This window comes from Enoplosus armatus, chromosome 8 (assembly GCF_043641665.1).
Source record: "Enoplosus armatus isolate fEnoArm2 chromosome 8, fEnoArm2.hap1, whole genome shotgun sequence".
Taxonomy (NCBI): domain Eukaryota; kingdom Metazoa; phylum Chordata; class Actinopteri; order Centrarchiformes; family Enoplosidae; genus Enoplosus; species Enoplosus armatus.
The window spans coordinates 17,067,071-17,080,020 of NC_092187.1; the positions used below are offsets into that span (position 1 = coordinate 17,067,071).

Consider the following 12,950-nt stretch of genomic DNA (forward strand, 5'->3'; position numbering starts at 1 on the left):
GACAGTGGTCGGCTGTGTTTTTCAAGGTGATGCAAGGCGGGAGATTCTTGCTTCAGTCCACATATCACGGGGTGTGAGACCCACCCCATATTAGCTCCATCACAGCAGATAAAAACTTGGGACACTGATGAGCAAGACAAAGCAGACTGAGGCTACATATATTTAACAAAATCCATATATGAAATCACAGATATTTTGGGGGACTGAAATGTGAACCAATTTGCCCATCATATATGCAAATCTAATAATGCATCATTCACAGCAATGACACAATGTGACTTTTATGTGATTAAAACATGGGAGGCAGGAGAACAGACAATAAATTAGAGAAGATTGTGAAGCTGAAATATATTAAATTTAGAATATAATTGGGGTTATTACACCTGTACAGATTTAGCTAATTATCGTGTAACATGGCTCTCATGAGTGAAGTAACAAAGGTTCAACGTTACAGCCACTGCTGCAGAGCTGCATGTCCTCAATTTTACATTCTAGCTAACAAGCTAACGTTACTGCAGACAGTTGCACAAATCTCACACATCAGACATTTTACAATGATTACAGTTATTTATCGTTACATATGTTTTCTTGATCTCATGCACATCAAAAAATAACTACTTTAGATTGTAACGCTACATTATAACCAGATTATGTTAGCTAAGAGTTCATAAACATAGCTAACCCATTCAAATCAGCTTGTATATCAACCCACGCAGTCAGTGAAATACAAACACAACTAGACAATAAATATTTACTTTTATGACTGCAAGCGAGCACTATCTTATTCGATATTTGGATATGAACTATCCAACGGCTAAATTGATATTGTTAATTATTTGGGTGCCGTTGGCCGCCGTTATTCTGAACAGAGAATGTAACGATAGCTACACAATGCTAGCAGCATGTCTCGCTTTCTTTAGCCATCGTTTCTCCAACCTCGTTGTTCAAAACACGGGGATAAATAACTTCCAACTTCTCAAAAACAAGTACTCGCGGACTTAACAACACGGTGGATCACTTATACTCACAAATTAATCCAGCAAAAAGTGAGTGGTTGACAGTTAGGCTTCTCTTTGACAGCTCGACAACACCAGCTGCAGCAGCAGCAGCCCTGCCTGGTCATGTGATTAGCATTCAGTCTGTAAGGGAAGAGAAGAGGGACAAACCACATGAACCACACACGAACTGGGCTTCGCTGTCCATCACGACACTGGACCACAACGTAAGTGTAGCATGTCGTTGTTCTTCTTCGTCTATCACCTTTTACTGCAGTTGGCATCCTTAACGTTGCATTACTGCCGCCTTCTGGATATAATCCTCCTCAAAAGTCGTTTTGATTAGCCCAGTAGATCTCATGAAACCAAACAGCCGTTTCCTGCCTTCCACACTGTCTCTCCACACTAATAGGCCTGCACTTTACCCCATTTGCCCTGTTTTCCGTAATTGTGTGAGCATCACTTGTCTCTCTTCTGTATATTTTCTGCATGTGACCAGAACATGCTCCACTGTCACAATCACCTGTTGGATGTTTTCCCATAATGAAAAGGGTTGTATTAAGTTTGCTATCTCCTATTCCCAATCTGTTTATTGTTACTTGGTCTTTCCTGTTAGTTCCCTTTCTTCTTCCCATACCTACTTTATTTTGGATTGAGTGTAGATGTTGTCCTTTTGTTGCATTATCCGGTACTGTTGCTTTGTTTTCCCCACATTATGCTTTTCTCCTCCAATTTTATCTAATATTAATTTCAGCAATTTAGTTTTTGGTTGCTTCTTTTGCGTATTTGTCTCCTTTTTTGTTTGCATGGATACCTGAATGTGCCACGTGAATGTGATATTTTTCCCTTGACTAACTATTCTTTGAATTGGCGAACACGAGTTCATAAAGCAGATTCTGATGATTACTGGCTGTACTTGTTTTAAAGCCATCATGTCATTGTGTTTCTTCCAGCACTCCTTATTTGTTTGATTCTGCTTTTGTTTTCTGTTTACTGTTAATAAGTCTCTTTGAAACATAAACATGAGCTGTTCATGCTGCACCAGAGTTTGGCATAACTAGTTTATAGTTTATTGGCCTTTGAGCATTATCACAGTTTCATAAAGACAATTTTCAATAAAAAAGAAGAGATTATTTTGCTGTTACAACAAGACGTCAATACTAAATAGACCACCAAAAGAATATACTAATATTTTGCTGTTTGAATGTAATGTGTCTCTTTGATAAAGTACACAATCAGAGAGTGCAGAGAGTCTGGCTACCTCTGGTGTATGTACAATTTTACAAGCCTGTTTCTGTGTACTTAACAGTCAAGGAACTGTGCCAGACAGGAACTGCATACTCCCCATGCCCCGGATGCACGTATAGCCTGTGTAGATGGAAACCCGCTCAGGTTCTCGAACACTGAATTTCTTCAGACAATGCAGAGCAAAAAGTTGTATGTTCTTTTTAACAGCTCAACAATGTTCTGGTCAGAGGAGAGAGTCGGCAAACGCTGGTGTGTGTCTCATGCAAGTGTCTGAGCTCAATTATGTTGGCCAATTCAAGGTTGGTATGCAAAGTGGGAAACTGTCCCCGGGGTCTCAGTTTCACTGTGCACTGCATGCACTATAATATGACCAGAAATGATAAGAGCCTTAAGGTGGATCTTGCATCATTACCTAACCCTGAGGCTCAAGGTGTGTGCAGTGTACTGTGTCATAATCTGCTTTTAAGATCTTCAGTTATTTCAGTTTATAGTTTTATAAACTCTATATAGTTTTAGCCTACAGCTCAGTTTCTGGGGCTCTATGGCAAAAACACAATTAAGATGCAATGTGTGGTGTGCCTTGTACACTTTACTTTACTTTACTACTTCTTGGGCACGTGATGGCAACAAGGTGAAAACACAATGTACAGAGAATAGGAGGTCAATAGGGGCCCAAAGGTCATTTGTGCCCAGGGGCCCTATACCAGGTTAGTCAGCAAAGACGATTGAATGTGTAAGGATGAAAAAATATGTATCTTACAAAAAATTATGTTTAATGTAAACTGATTTATTTTGATATTTGATATTTTTTCTCTGATCTTTATGTGAAATCCTTCATAGTTTTACCTTTTTAGGCCTCTAAACCTCTTCAAATAAAACTATCTAAAAGGAAATATCACTCTTTGGTTAAACTGCTCAAAACTCACATCCACATCTACCTGTGATGACGGGTCACAGGGACACTTTTCTTCATTTTAAGGGCTCTTAAACCAAAAATGTTGGACACCACTCAACCACACTATCCACAGAGTTATTGAAGTGTGTATGTGTGTTGGGGTGTGTCCATATCACCGTCATACTTTTCACAGTACTTTTGATGTACACGTAACAGAGGATTTATCTAAATGACATCTGTTGAATGTCACCTTCTGTCCTTGAGGCGTCTCATGTAGTCTGAAATAGTTCATGCATGAAATATAATTAATCTGAAATTATTCATCCTGTATATTAGATAATTATCATTTTTCCCGCCTATTTCTCAATCCACTGAACCCTGAGCATTACTGCTGGAGTTGAAAGTTGTGTGTGTTTGAGTGGAGCATCTCTACCATTAAGTCTCCATCACTAACTCAAGTGCTTGATTAATTTGCATATTGATCAGGCCTGTGGACAGCTGCTCCCTAGGCTCTGATGGAATGAGCCCAATTAAACTGAGAGGAGGATACCTGACACACTCTGTCTGCTGCTGAATGGCATTAATCATTCTAGATGAGGCTAAAGGCAGACTGCTTTGTTGGACTACACACTAATTGATACCTATAGTTGGGTTGAATAAACAGTTTAATAGACTTTAATAGTGCCCTAAGGCGTGTATTCACGGCAACCGAAGCAAACCATATATTTTTACCAATGCGTTTTATTGTCCAACAAAAACATTGGTGGTTGACTTTAAGGCAAAGGTAGCTTTTAATTTACAACATCAGGTTAAATAAACGTAATCCATGCAATAATACGTAGAAAAATAATCAATGAGACATTTTATTTGCTGTGATATTCATTATATTTTACATAAGTAGAAAAGAATGAAACACAAATCAGTAAATGAAGGGATTTCCTATGCAAAGCTGTAAACGTTATAGCCACTTTGATTGATCATTTTTCAAGCATGTACTGTACTGACAAGCGTGTGGTGCCTCACAGAGGCAACATCCAAAAGCCAGTAGACTAATGCTTTCATTCTTCAGCGCAAGTGGCCGAATTAACGGAATAAATACTAAATAATTATAATGATAACTCATGAATAAAGTTCAACAGAGGGCACGCACTCTTATGAAACCCTTATTTACAGCGATACAGTCAGTTTGGAGAACAATTACGCACAAGCTCTCCAAAGAAACAAACAGCAGATAGATGTTTTGCGATGGTACAGTAACTTACTGTCAAAGAAAAACGGTGGCACAAAAGGTTAAATGATGTAAATTTTTTTCATTTTTAATAATTCATTATGGCCACTTATATTACACATTTATTTGTTTACAATACAGCAGTACGCGCACACCAGATCTTTGTTTAAGCTACTCTCCTTCCACTAAATCCTCCTCGGGTGCAAACCTTTTACCCGGGTGTTGTCTCTTCTCCTCGGCGTGACTCTTGTTAATGTTGTCTAAAAAGTCGAGCAGCAAACTGGTCTTGCTGCAGCTCGTAGGGTCCAATACATCGCACGGACTGTTTGTGCCTAAATCCGGACTGGAGGTATCCCAAAACCGTTTTCCTGGGTGCTGACGCTTTTCCAAGTCAGCGAGGTCTTCGTCTCCATCTGCATCCGCGTCCCAGTCCCCGTCGCCGTCCTCATACTCGGGGTGGCGCTTACCTGGGTGCTGGCGTTTGCTGTGCAGCACCAGGTAGCGCTTGCCCGGGTGCTGTCGTTTTGAAAGTTCGCTCAGGAGCATTACGGGGTTTTCTGAAATGTGTCCCGTCGTGGAACGCTTTCCCGGGTGCTGCCTTTTCTGGAGCTCCATGAACGAGTGCATTTCATCTTCGCGCTTGCCCGGGTGCTGTCTCTTTTGAACATCCAAGTACTGTTCATCCTCGTCATCTTCTCTCCTCCCCGGATGCTGCCGCTTCTCCAAATCCTCGCTGTACCTCTTACCGGGATGCTGTCGTTTCGTCACCCATTCTGTCTGAGAGGAAGATCCCTCTGGAGGAAGGAAAATATTATTTAGATTACTTCATGACTACTTTAAGTATCCCTATACTGCGAATATGTGTTTCCCCAGTTTGTCTATGCCGTGCGTAAATTACGCACACGTGAATGTAGTTGGTGGTCCACATTCCTTGCATCATATTTAATTGGAAAATATTCTTTTAATATTCGATTTTTACCATTTCAAACTCAAATAAAACATTATTTCTTATGATTATTATTTTCTGACTGGAAAACATCCAAAAGTAAGCGTGAAACTCAAAACTGCTTAGAACATGTTACATATTTTTTTACGTATTTTATGGCACTATTTTTACATCAAATGAATCGTTCCTTAGTTACCTGTAAAACTGATCCCAGACATATATTTTACGCACCGTTTCTGCCGTCTTCATCCTGCATCTTTTTGAGAATGGACCGCAGCAGGAGACTTTCTGCTCTCTGTAGTATGATGTCGTCTATGGTCCTTTGGTCCGTCTCATCCTCATCGGGGAAGCCCTGTCCTCCAGACACAGTCAAGTTGCAGACCACGAGAGAAGCCAAGATGAGCAGACATGTCGACTTCATGGTAATTTAGTTGGTCGTCTGTTGAAGAGAGAGATTGTGGTCGATGGGAAATATACTAAAGACTTAACATTAATATGGGGGCAAGGTGAACTCTCTAAACATAAGGCTGCACTGCAGTAAGTATGTTTCTACGTTACTTTTTACTCAATACCGAGCCCCGAAGTCTTATTTTTGTGAAAATAAATGTAAAACAATCGGAGGGGATAATATGTCCAGTGGAAATTGCAACTTGTTTAGAGCAATTTTCTTAAAGCTGATTGATGTCCTTTAATTCTGATCTGTTACAGGTTCTTGTAAAACAAGTCAATCTGCATTGGAAACAAATGGAAACATTTCACCGTTTAAAACTTATTTTACAGAAAGAAAAGATGTAAGCTGAACTGAGAACCTCCTCATATTAAATATGATGAACCGGAGCCACTGACACAAAAGATAAACACATTTACTTTGTATGAAGATTCATTCTGAAGTGCGCCAGACTCACCTGGGAAGTATCCAAATTCTCCTCTTTCCCAGCCTTTGTTGAACGCACCGCCGGCAGTGATGATGGCAGCTGTCAGCCTCTCGCAGCGGTTGTTGACCCGTAAAGGCCAAGTCTAGAGGTATGAGCAGATAACTTTCCGTCTCAGCATTTATACGAGCCGGTCACTGTCGTCACACCGACGCTGGAGTCATTCTTCAGGATCCCTCGTCCCCACTGATGTCACCAAGTCGTGCGCAAATGGATGCAGTGGATGATCGACCAACAGGGGCCACTGCCCAATTTGTTATCTGAAAAACAAACGAGCGCCTGAGTTTGAGATGGACAGCTACTACACGATGACTGGATAAGATACATTCATTCGTAAAAAGTATGAATTTTAGACTGTGGAAGTCATTTATTCATACTAAGTTTTCTAATCCAGTCTCTCTTTAAGTTGAATAATCTTTCATTTGGACAACTATTCTTTCATTTATTCATAATCTTTCATATTGAGTATGAATCTCCTCACAACAGGCTGAAGGTCTGAAGGTCTCCTGTGGGGCGCCAGTAAGGACTGCAGAGACATGCATTCATATTTTTCATAAATACCCTAAAGTCACAGGACTCAGGAGGGAGAGCTGAGTCCATCTGCTTCTTCTGAGCACAAATTATGTATTTTCTGGTCGGGATGCAGCACAGAGGCGGATCTAACTCGTTTCACGTGGAGTGGGAGCAGGGGATTTTGACTTGACATGTTATGAAGCCACCAGAAAAACAAAATGTGGAGACTCCTGAAGCCAGTTTTAATGTTTAATCATGCAATTTGTCAAATCTAGTGATGAAAAGTAACAGCACATTAAGTATCATATAAGTATCACTTAAGTATCATATAAGTACACATTTGACGAACTTGTACTTTACTTGAGTATTTCAATTTTCCTGTACTTTATACTTCTACTCCACTACAGTATCGTACTTTTCACTCCACAACATTTATCTGACAGTTTGAGTTACTGGTTACTTTGCAGAATCAAATCAATCATTTTCCTAAAAAACATATGAAGAACTTCTAAAATATGATGCATTGTAAAAGATTAAACTACCCAGCAGTATATAGAACTACAATTAGAGACGCTTGGCCAATTAGTCAATTATCAGAATCTGCAGCTGTGAGAATTTGCCGGTTTTCCTAAATTACAGATAACTGAATGTAATTTTTAAGTTTGGACAAAACAAGACGTCTGAAGGGGTCACTTTCAGCGTTGAGTAATTGTGACGACATTTCTCACTATTTTCTTACATTTTTACAAACTTAACAATGAATGGATTGATCAAGTTAGTAATCAGCAGATTAATCCACAATGAAAATAATCACGAGTTGCAGCTCTATAAACAATAGTTAAAGCTAACCTCACATCATCAATAGTAAAATGCTGTTGACATGATAATCCAATGATAATAATGTCACAGGGGCAATTTCTCTGCATTGAGTAGTTTTACTTTTGATACCTTAAGTACATTTTCCTGCTAATACTTCTCTACTTTTACATAAGTAACCTTTTGACTACAGAACTTTTACTAATGGAGTATTTTAACAATGTGGTACTTTTACTTAAGGATCTGAGTACTTCTTCCAGCACTGGTCAAATTTGGTTATACTGTGTAATACAGCTACAGTATCTCTGCAGATAAAGAAAGGTGGTGCCATTAAGGAAAAACCAAAGCATGACAGCTACAGTACATTTTAAAGGGTCAATTCAGACAACTAGAACAAGTGTTCTCTGATAAGATTCGCTGAGGTTTAAAAGTGCAGATGTCTGCTGTCTGAGGAAGATCTGTTTCCAACTGTCTTTTCTGTGCAGAAGGAAGTGTATCAGTATCAGCTTGAGACCGCCACAAAAACACACGATCAACATGGAAATGGATGTAAACAGCGTTCGTCTCAGGTGGTGGTTGCTGAGTTCTCTTGATTATAGGTGTTCGCCCGTTTTAGCAGACAGCTGATAGGTTACCTACAAGGAAGTAATTAAATCGTTGACAACAATAACTGTGGATGTGGATGCAACTGTGTGGATTCCTGGTAAGAAAAGTTTAGTTTATGTGCATATATATATAAAAGTGTGGACATTGTACAGGAGATTAGAAGCCAAAAATCTCTCATGAAGATACCTCCCTTATAAAATATCAAGTCATACTTATACTCATAAAAGAAAAGCAGTAATACAAAAAAAATCATCATAATTTACAATTTACAAGTTGGTGTTTACAGGTTGAGATGCATTACAATGAAATTCATGAGGTGTTTGCTAAGTAGAGTCCTCCTCAGATGATTTTTCAATAATGATGATGTAGATGTTGTGATGGAGGTTGTTCCAAAAAAGATGGTCTTCAGTATTTTGGTGAATATTGATTAATGGAAGTCTGACAATACAGAAAAATACGCCAAAACTCACCAAAACTACTCGTCTGAGACTTTCTGTAGATCCTCCACCGCCTGGATGAACTCCTGCATAGTCACACTCAGTCTGTGGTGAATGACGGCGTGAATTGAATTGACCATGTAATTCCATAATGACTTACTTTCAACGTGCTGTCACGTCCAATACTTCAAGCTGGTTCAGACTCCTGCCGAGCCTGCAGTTCAAAACATCGATATCTATGGAAATCATTCGGTTTATGAAATCGGTTTATTGAATAGTGTCATACATCCTATAAATATGATGTGTCTTACTTTCCCTTGAGAGCAGCAATCGCTGTTTGACATTCTTTTTAACATTGGAATGAAAATAAAATAAAAAGGGTGAGGTTGGTGAGAGTATTAACATTTGAGTTAGTGCTAAAACACTTCTGTTGATAAAAGAGACGAGTTCAGTGTCTCTCTCCTCAGTGAAGCTCAGTTACAGTGTGACGGAGGAAGAATAATTCCCTGTGAGCCAAAGACCACTCTCTCTCTGGTTGTGGTTTCTTCCCGCGCTGCTTTGCCTCAGACGAACGCAGAAAGTGACAGTGGCACAATTAAGACATGTCTGATCTGTATGGGAATCCAACTTTTTACATCTGTCGTGTATGTCCCCTCCCTCCTATTAGGCCAAGTGTGTAATGACATGCCCAAAGGAACCAATTAATTGCCCAAGAGAGCGTGTATGTTGGATTTTAAGTGGTTTAAAAGGCCAGCATGCCCTCCAAGTCTTGTGAATGTGCAGAATCTCTTCAGTGAATATTGAGGATGTAGAACAAGTAAAGCCGATGGAATGATTGCTGCAGGTGTAGCAGCATTTATGTAGTCATCACTGTAAGGCTGTGATTAAAATACTGCACACAATTAAAAAAAAAAGCTATAGTCTTTCAGAGCTGGGAAATCATAACAATTAGTATTCTGGTCAGCATTATGTACCTCATGTACAGAGGAAGAGGACAGGTTAAATATACGCCCTGTGCGGTGGGAGAAAATAATAAGGCTCATTAGCTTCTGTCCTCTGTTTACTCTTGCTGGTGTTAATTATATATCTTTTAAAGTCATGGTGAACTTCTTCAGCGTGTAAAGGAAGTTTGTCTACATGTCATCCTGTATGTGCACCCAAATTAAGTGTAGCCGTACAGATCAGGAGGCCGTATCACGAAGCGAGATTAGTGGGTTAGCAGCTATTTTGGGGTCTAACTCAGGTTTTGTTGTGTCGCAAAGCTGGCTTTCTTTCTAACCGGGTTAGATCACCATGGTAACATATGCTGCACAGCAACATCAGAGGATCAGGGTTCAGTTTCACAAAGATAAAACTTTGATAATGGCTTAGATCAAACTAATAGTCAGACTTTAGACTGATATCTAAATTCATCCGTTGCACAAACATGTCAGGTTATTGACTATCTTAAGTTAAGTTCAAACTAAAAAACATGGCTGACCGAGCTCAGCTCTGTTCACTCCAACAGAGTATACTGTGACAGTATAGTGGCTCAGCGCTTCTGCTAACTTGTCAGACTCAGGACAGTTTATTTAGACAAATGAAAACGACTGATGATGTCCTCACAGCTATATATTTCCAACAGGTTACTGTGGCCTCTACAAACTCTTTCCCTTCTTGTCACTCGCTCCACAACATTGTCAGCAAACAGCAAATCATGAGCCATGTTTTGCTGCTTTTTTTGTCGGTTGGTGCCACTGGTCAGCAGGTAGTACTGATTGTTACCATGGAAACATGACTCTTAGTTCTGAGTTAGCCTATGTGCAGGGTGGCTAACTCTTTAGGCTTAAAATAAGTCAGTGAAACTGTAATAAAGATAGATATTTTTATAGATCAGTACCATTGCTTTGCTTTCCATGACAATTATGTTAATCAATAATAATGTTAACTATTTGTATAGCACTTTTCTTAACACAGTTACAAAGTGCTTTAACAAAGGACATGAGAGATAGAAGAATGAATTACAAAAAATGATAAAATATATATATTATATTATTGCTACGGAGATATAAAGTCATACAAGTCAGTTAAAAGAAGGTATGTTTTTAGTCATCATTTAAAAGAAAATACAGCTAAATCAGTGGAGTATTCTTTTTAAAAAAAACGTATAGACTACCCTCTGTTGTAGCTTCTTGTTCTATTCTAGTTGTGTGATTATATTATACACTGTATTTTACCTAGATGAAAATCACTTTTTGCGTGAAGCCAGGTAACACAAAGACACTGAAGCTGAACTTGCTTCATGATTCAGGCCCTGGATCCTGTTGTCTGTCTCGACAGTGTGCAGCTCAGAAACACTTTCCTCAGTAACGTAGTGCTTAATGATCCCTGCAGCCTTCAGTGTAATCCTCGCTCTGTCGGTACTGGGAAGTCAAAGGCAGCTGTGGTGAAGAAATTCACCATACACCACTGTATAATATCACCATGAACATCACACACACAACCATTTTACTAGAGAGATGAAACCGATTCTTCACAGCAAAAATATAAGACAGTATATTGACATTATTGCATCAAATGCTACCTCCTGAGAAACTCTGTCGTATACATCATTCACATTTATTCTCAATAATGGACCGTAGCTTAGTTTGGATTGACACAAATTTCAGTCAGCAGGGTATTTTATCAAGTGTCAGGTTGACCGGGATATCATCAAGCAGGATGTGATCAGAATTTAGTTCATGGTATGTATTTTTTTGTGACTCACTGAAGAAGGACGAAGATGAGCTAAAACCTATAAAACAGACATATCAGGTGTCTGATTGGCTCAGATATGTCAAAACTGTTGAGTGGTTACACATCCAGCAGACACGGAGCAGCATTAGCATTCATTTGGAGTCATCCAATATCCACTGTTTTTTGATTGCGATTTTGTCCTGTTGATGGAGGTGTCGGATCAGAAAACACTTCTATGTGTTGTTCTAAAGGTCAGTTACAAATGACGTGGTTCATTGTTTAATTTTGAGGACTTGTTAGCCAGCTGTGGCTTGAAACAAGGGTGATGAGAGCGGCGAGAGTGAACTAAAACAGTAAAGTTGTGACCTGTAAAACCAAAACGATGAACTGAACGATGCTAAAACGCTGTGATCTGCAGAGTCGTGATAATTATCTTTGGGTTTGTAGACACCTGACCCATTGTTTATGTAAAAATATGATTACAGCAGGTTTAGATTAACAATAATGCAGAGGGAAGCAGGTTGGTTTGGCAACCATGAAGTTTATACTGTTCAAGAACCACAATGCAGTAAGCTGTAAGCCACAGTGGTGAACAATGCCTCTTAGCAGTTCTAAAATCACATTTAGTCTCAGCCTCTCATGAGTTACTGCTCAATAATCCTCTAGTATTTCCTTCAATGCTTGGAGTGAAGGATGTTCTGGTTGCACAAAAACAGATACGTTTCAGAAAAGAGAGTCAATAAAAAAAAAGTCTTCACAAAGTTCAGTGAAACTCACTGAAAGTAGGCTAGCGGATCTGTAGACAGCAGAGATCCAACACAACAACATCAGAGCAAAGCAGTCTGAGAAGACGAGACATCTGACTGTGACAGCGCGGCCGTGTAAGAAGCGTAGACGGACAGGATGAAGGCAGACACCAGAAAACAAAACGACACAAACAAATAAATAAACAAATGGAAAAGTTGAGTGTGTGTGGATGGCGCGATAACCCTGTCCCCCAAAAAGTGACACAGGCCTGACAGAGGTCACTGCAGCAGGGAATGAGTGACAGCTTACAGGGTGGCTGGAAGTGTGTGTGTGTGTGTGTGTGTGTGTGTGTGTGTGTGTGTGTGTGTGTGTGTGTGTGGAAGGGGAGTGTCACAGGTCAGGAAGACAGACTCAGCTTCAGTGGCCAGCTTGCTGTCTTTGTCTTGCATGTTAATATCATGCAGAAATCCAAGGGGAAGCTTCTCAGTGGTGATTCCTTCCAGTTCGTCACGTTCATTCAAATGTACTGCTTCATGGTTGTGCACGATTTGTTTATTTGTAAATGGTTTCTAACTACTTTTTCTCATCAATAGATGCATTTTTGGGGGAATTCAAAAGACAAATGATAAACTGTTGTAATATATTTTAGTTGATAAATTATTCCACAAAAGAATGTGAGCACCTGATTGTTTACCCTTTATGCTCCATCAGAGAGCTGTGCCAGTTGAGTGGTTGGAGTTGTTGGTGAATAATCTTTGACCTGCTGTGCTTCGTGGGTGTCAATATTCAAATCATGAGAAAAGAGGGGATGAGGCACAGGGGGCAATTTGCGTCAGAGAGTGTATGTTCACTGGCGATATATTCAAAGAAAA

At 39.6% G+C, this 12,950-nt stretch overlaps 1 protein-coding gene across 1 annotated transcript; it reads right to left on the reverse strand.

Annotated features, from left to right (window-relative positions):
* Positions 1–4,537: 4,537 nt before the first annotated feature.
* Positions 4,538–5,733, reverse strand: trh (thyrotropin-releasing hormone). Its single transcript, XM_070910953.1, has 2 exons — positions 5,544–5,733; positions 4,538–5,160 (listed from the first exon to the last, which is right to left on the reverse strand). Exons 1-2 carry the CDS (start codon positions 5,731–5,733, stop codon positions 4,538–4,540), a joined length of 813 nt encoding a protein of 270 aa, XP_070767054.1.
* Positions 5,734–12,950: the final 7,217 nt, after the last annotated feature.

What these genes read in the sequence shown, in the direction of transcription:
- trh (XM_070910953.1), bottom strand. Translation starts at nt 5,733, where the DNA reads ATGAAGTCGACATGTCTGCTCATCTTGGCTTCTCTCGTGGTCTGCAAC. An exon ending in GGATGAAGACGGCAGAAACG is followed by an intron (nt 5,161 to 5,543) that starts GTGCGTAAAATA and finishes TCCTTCCTCCAG; the next exon opens with AGGGATCTTCCTCTCAGACA.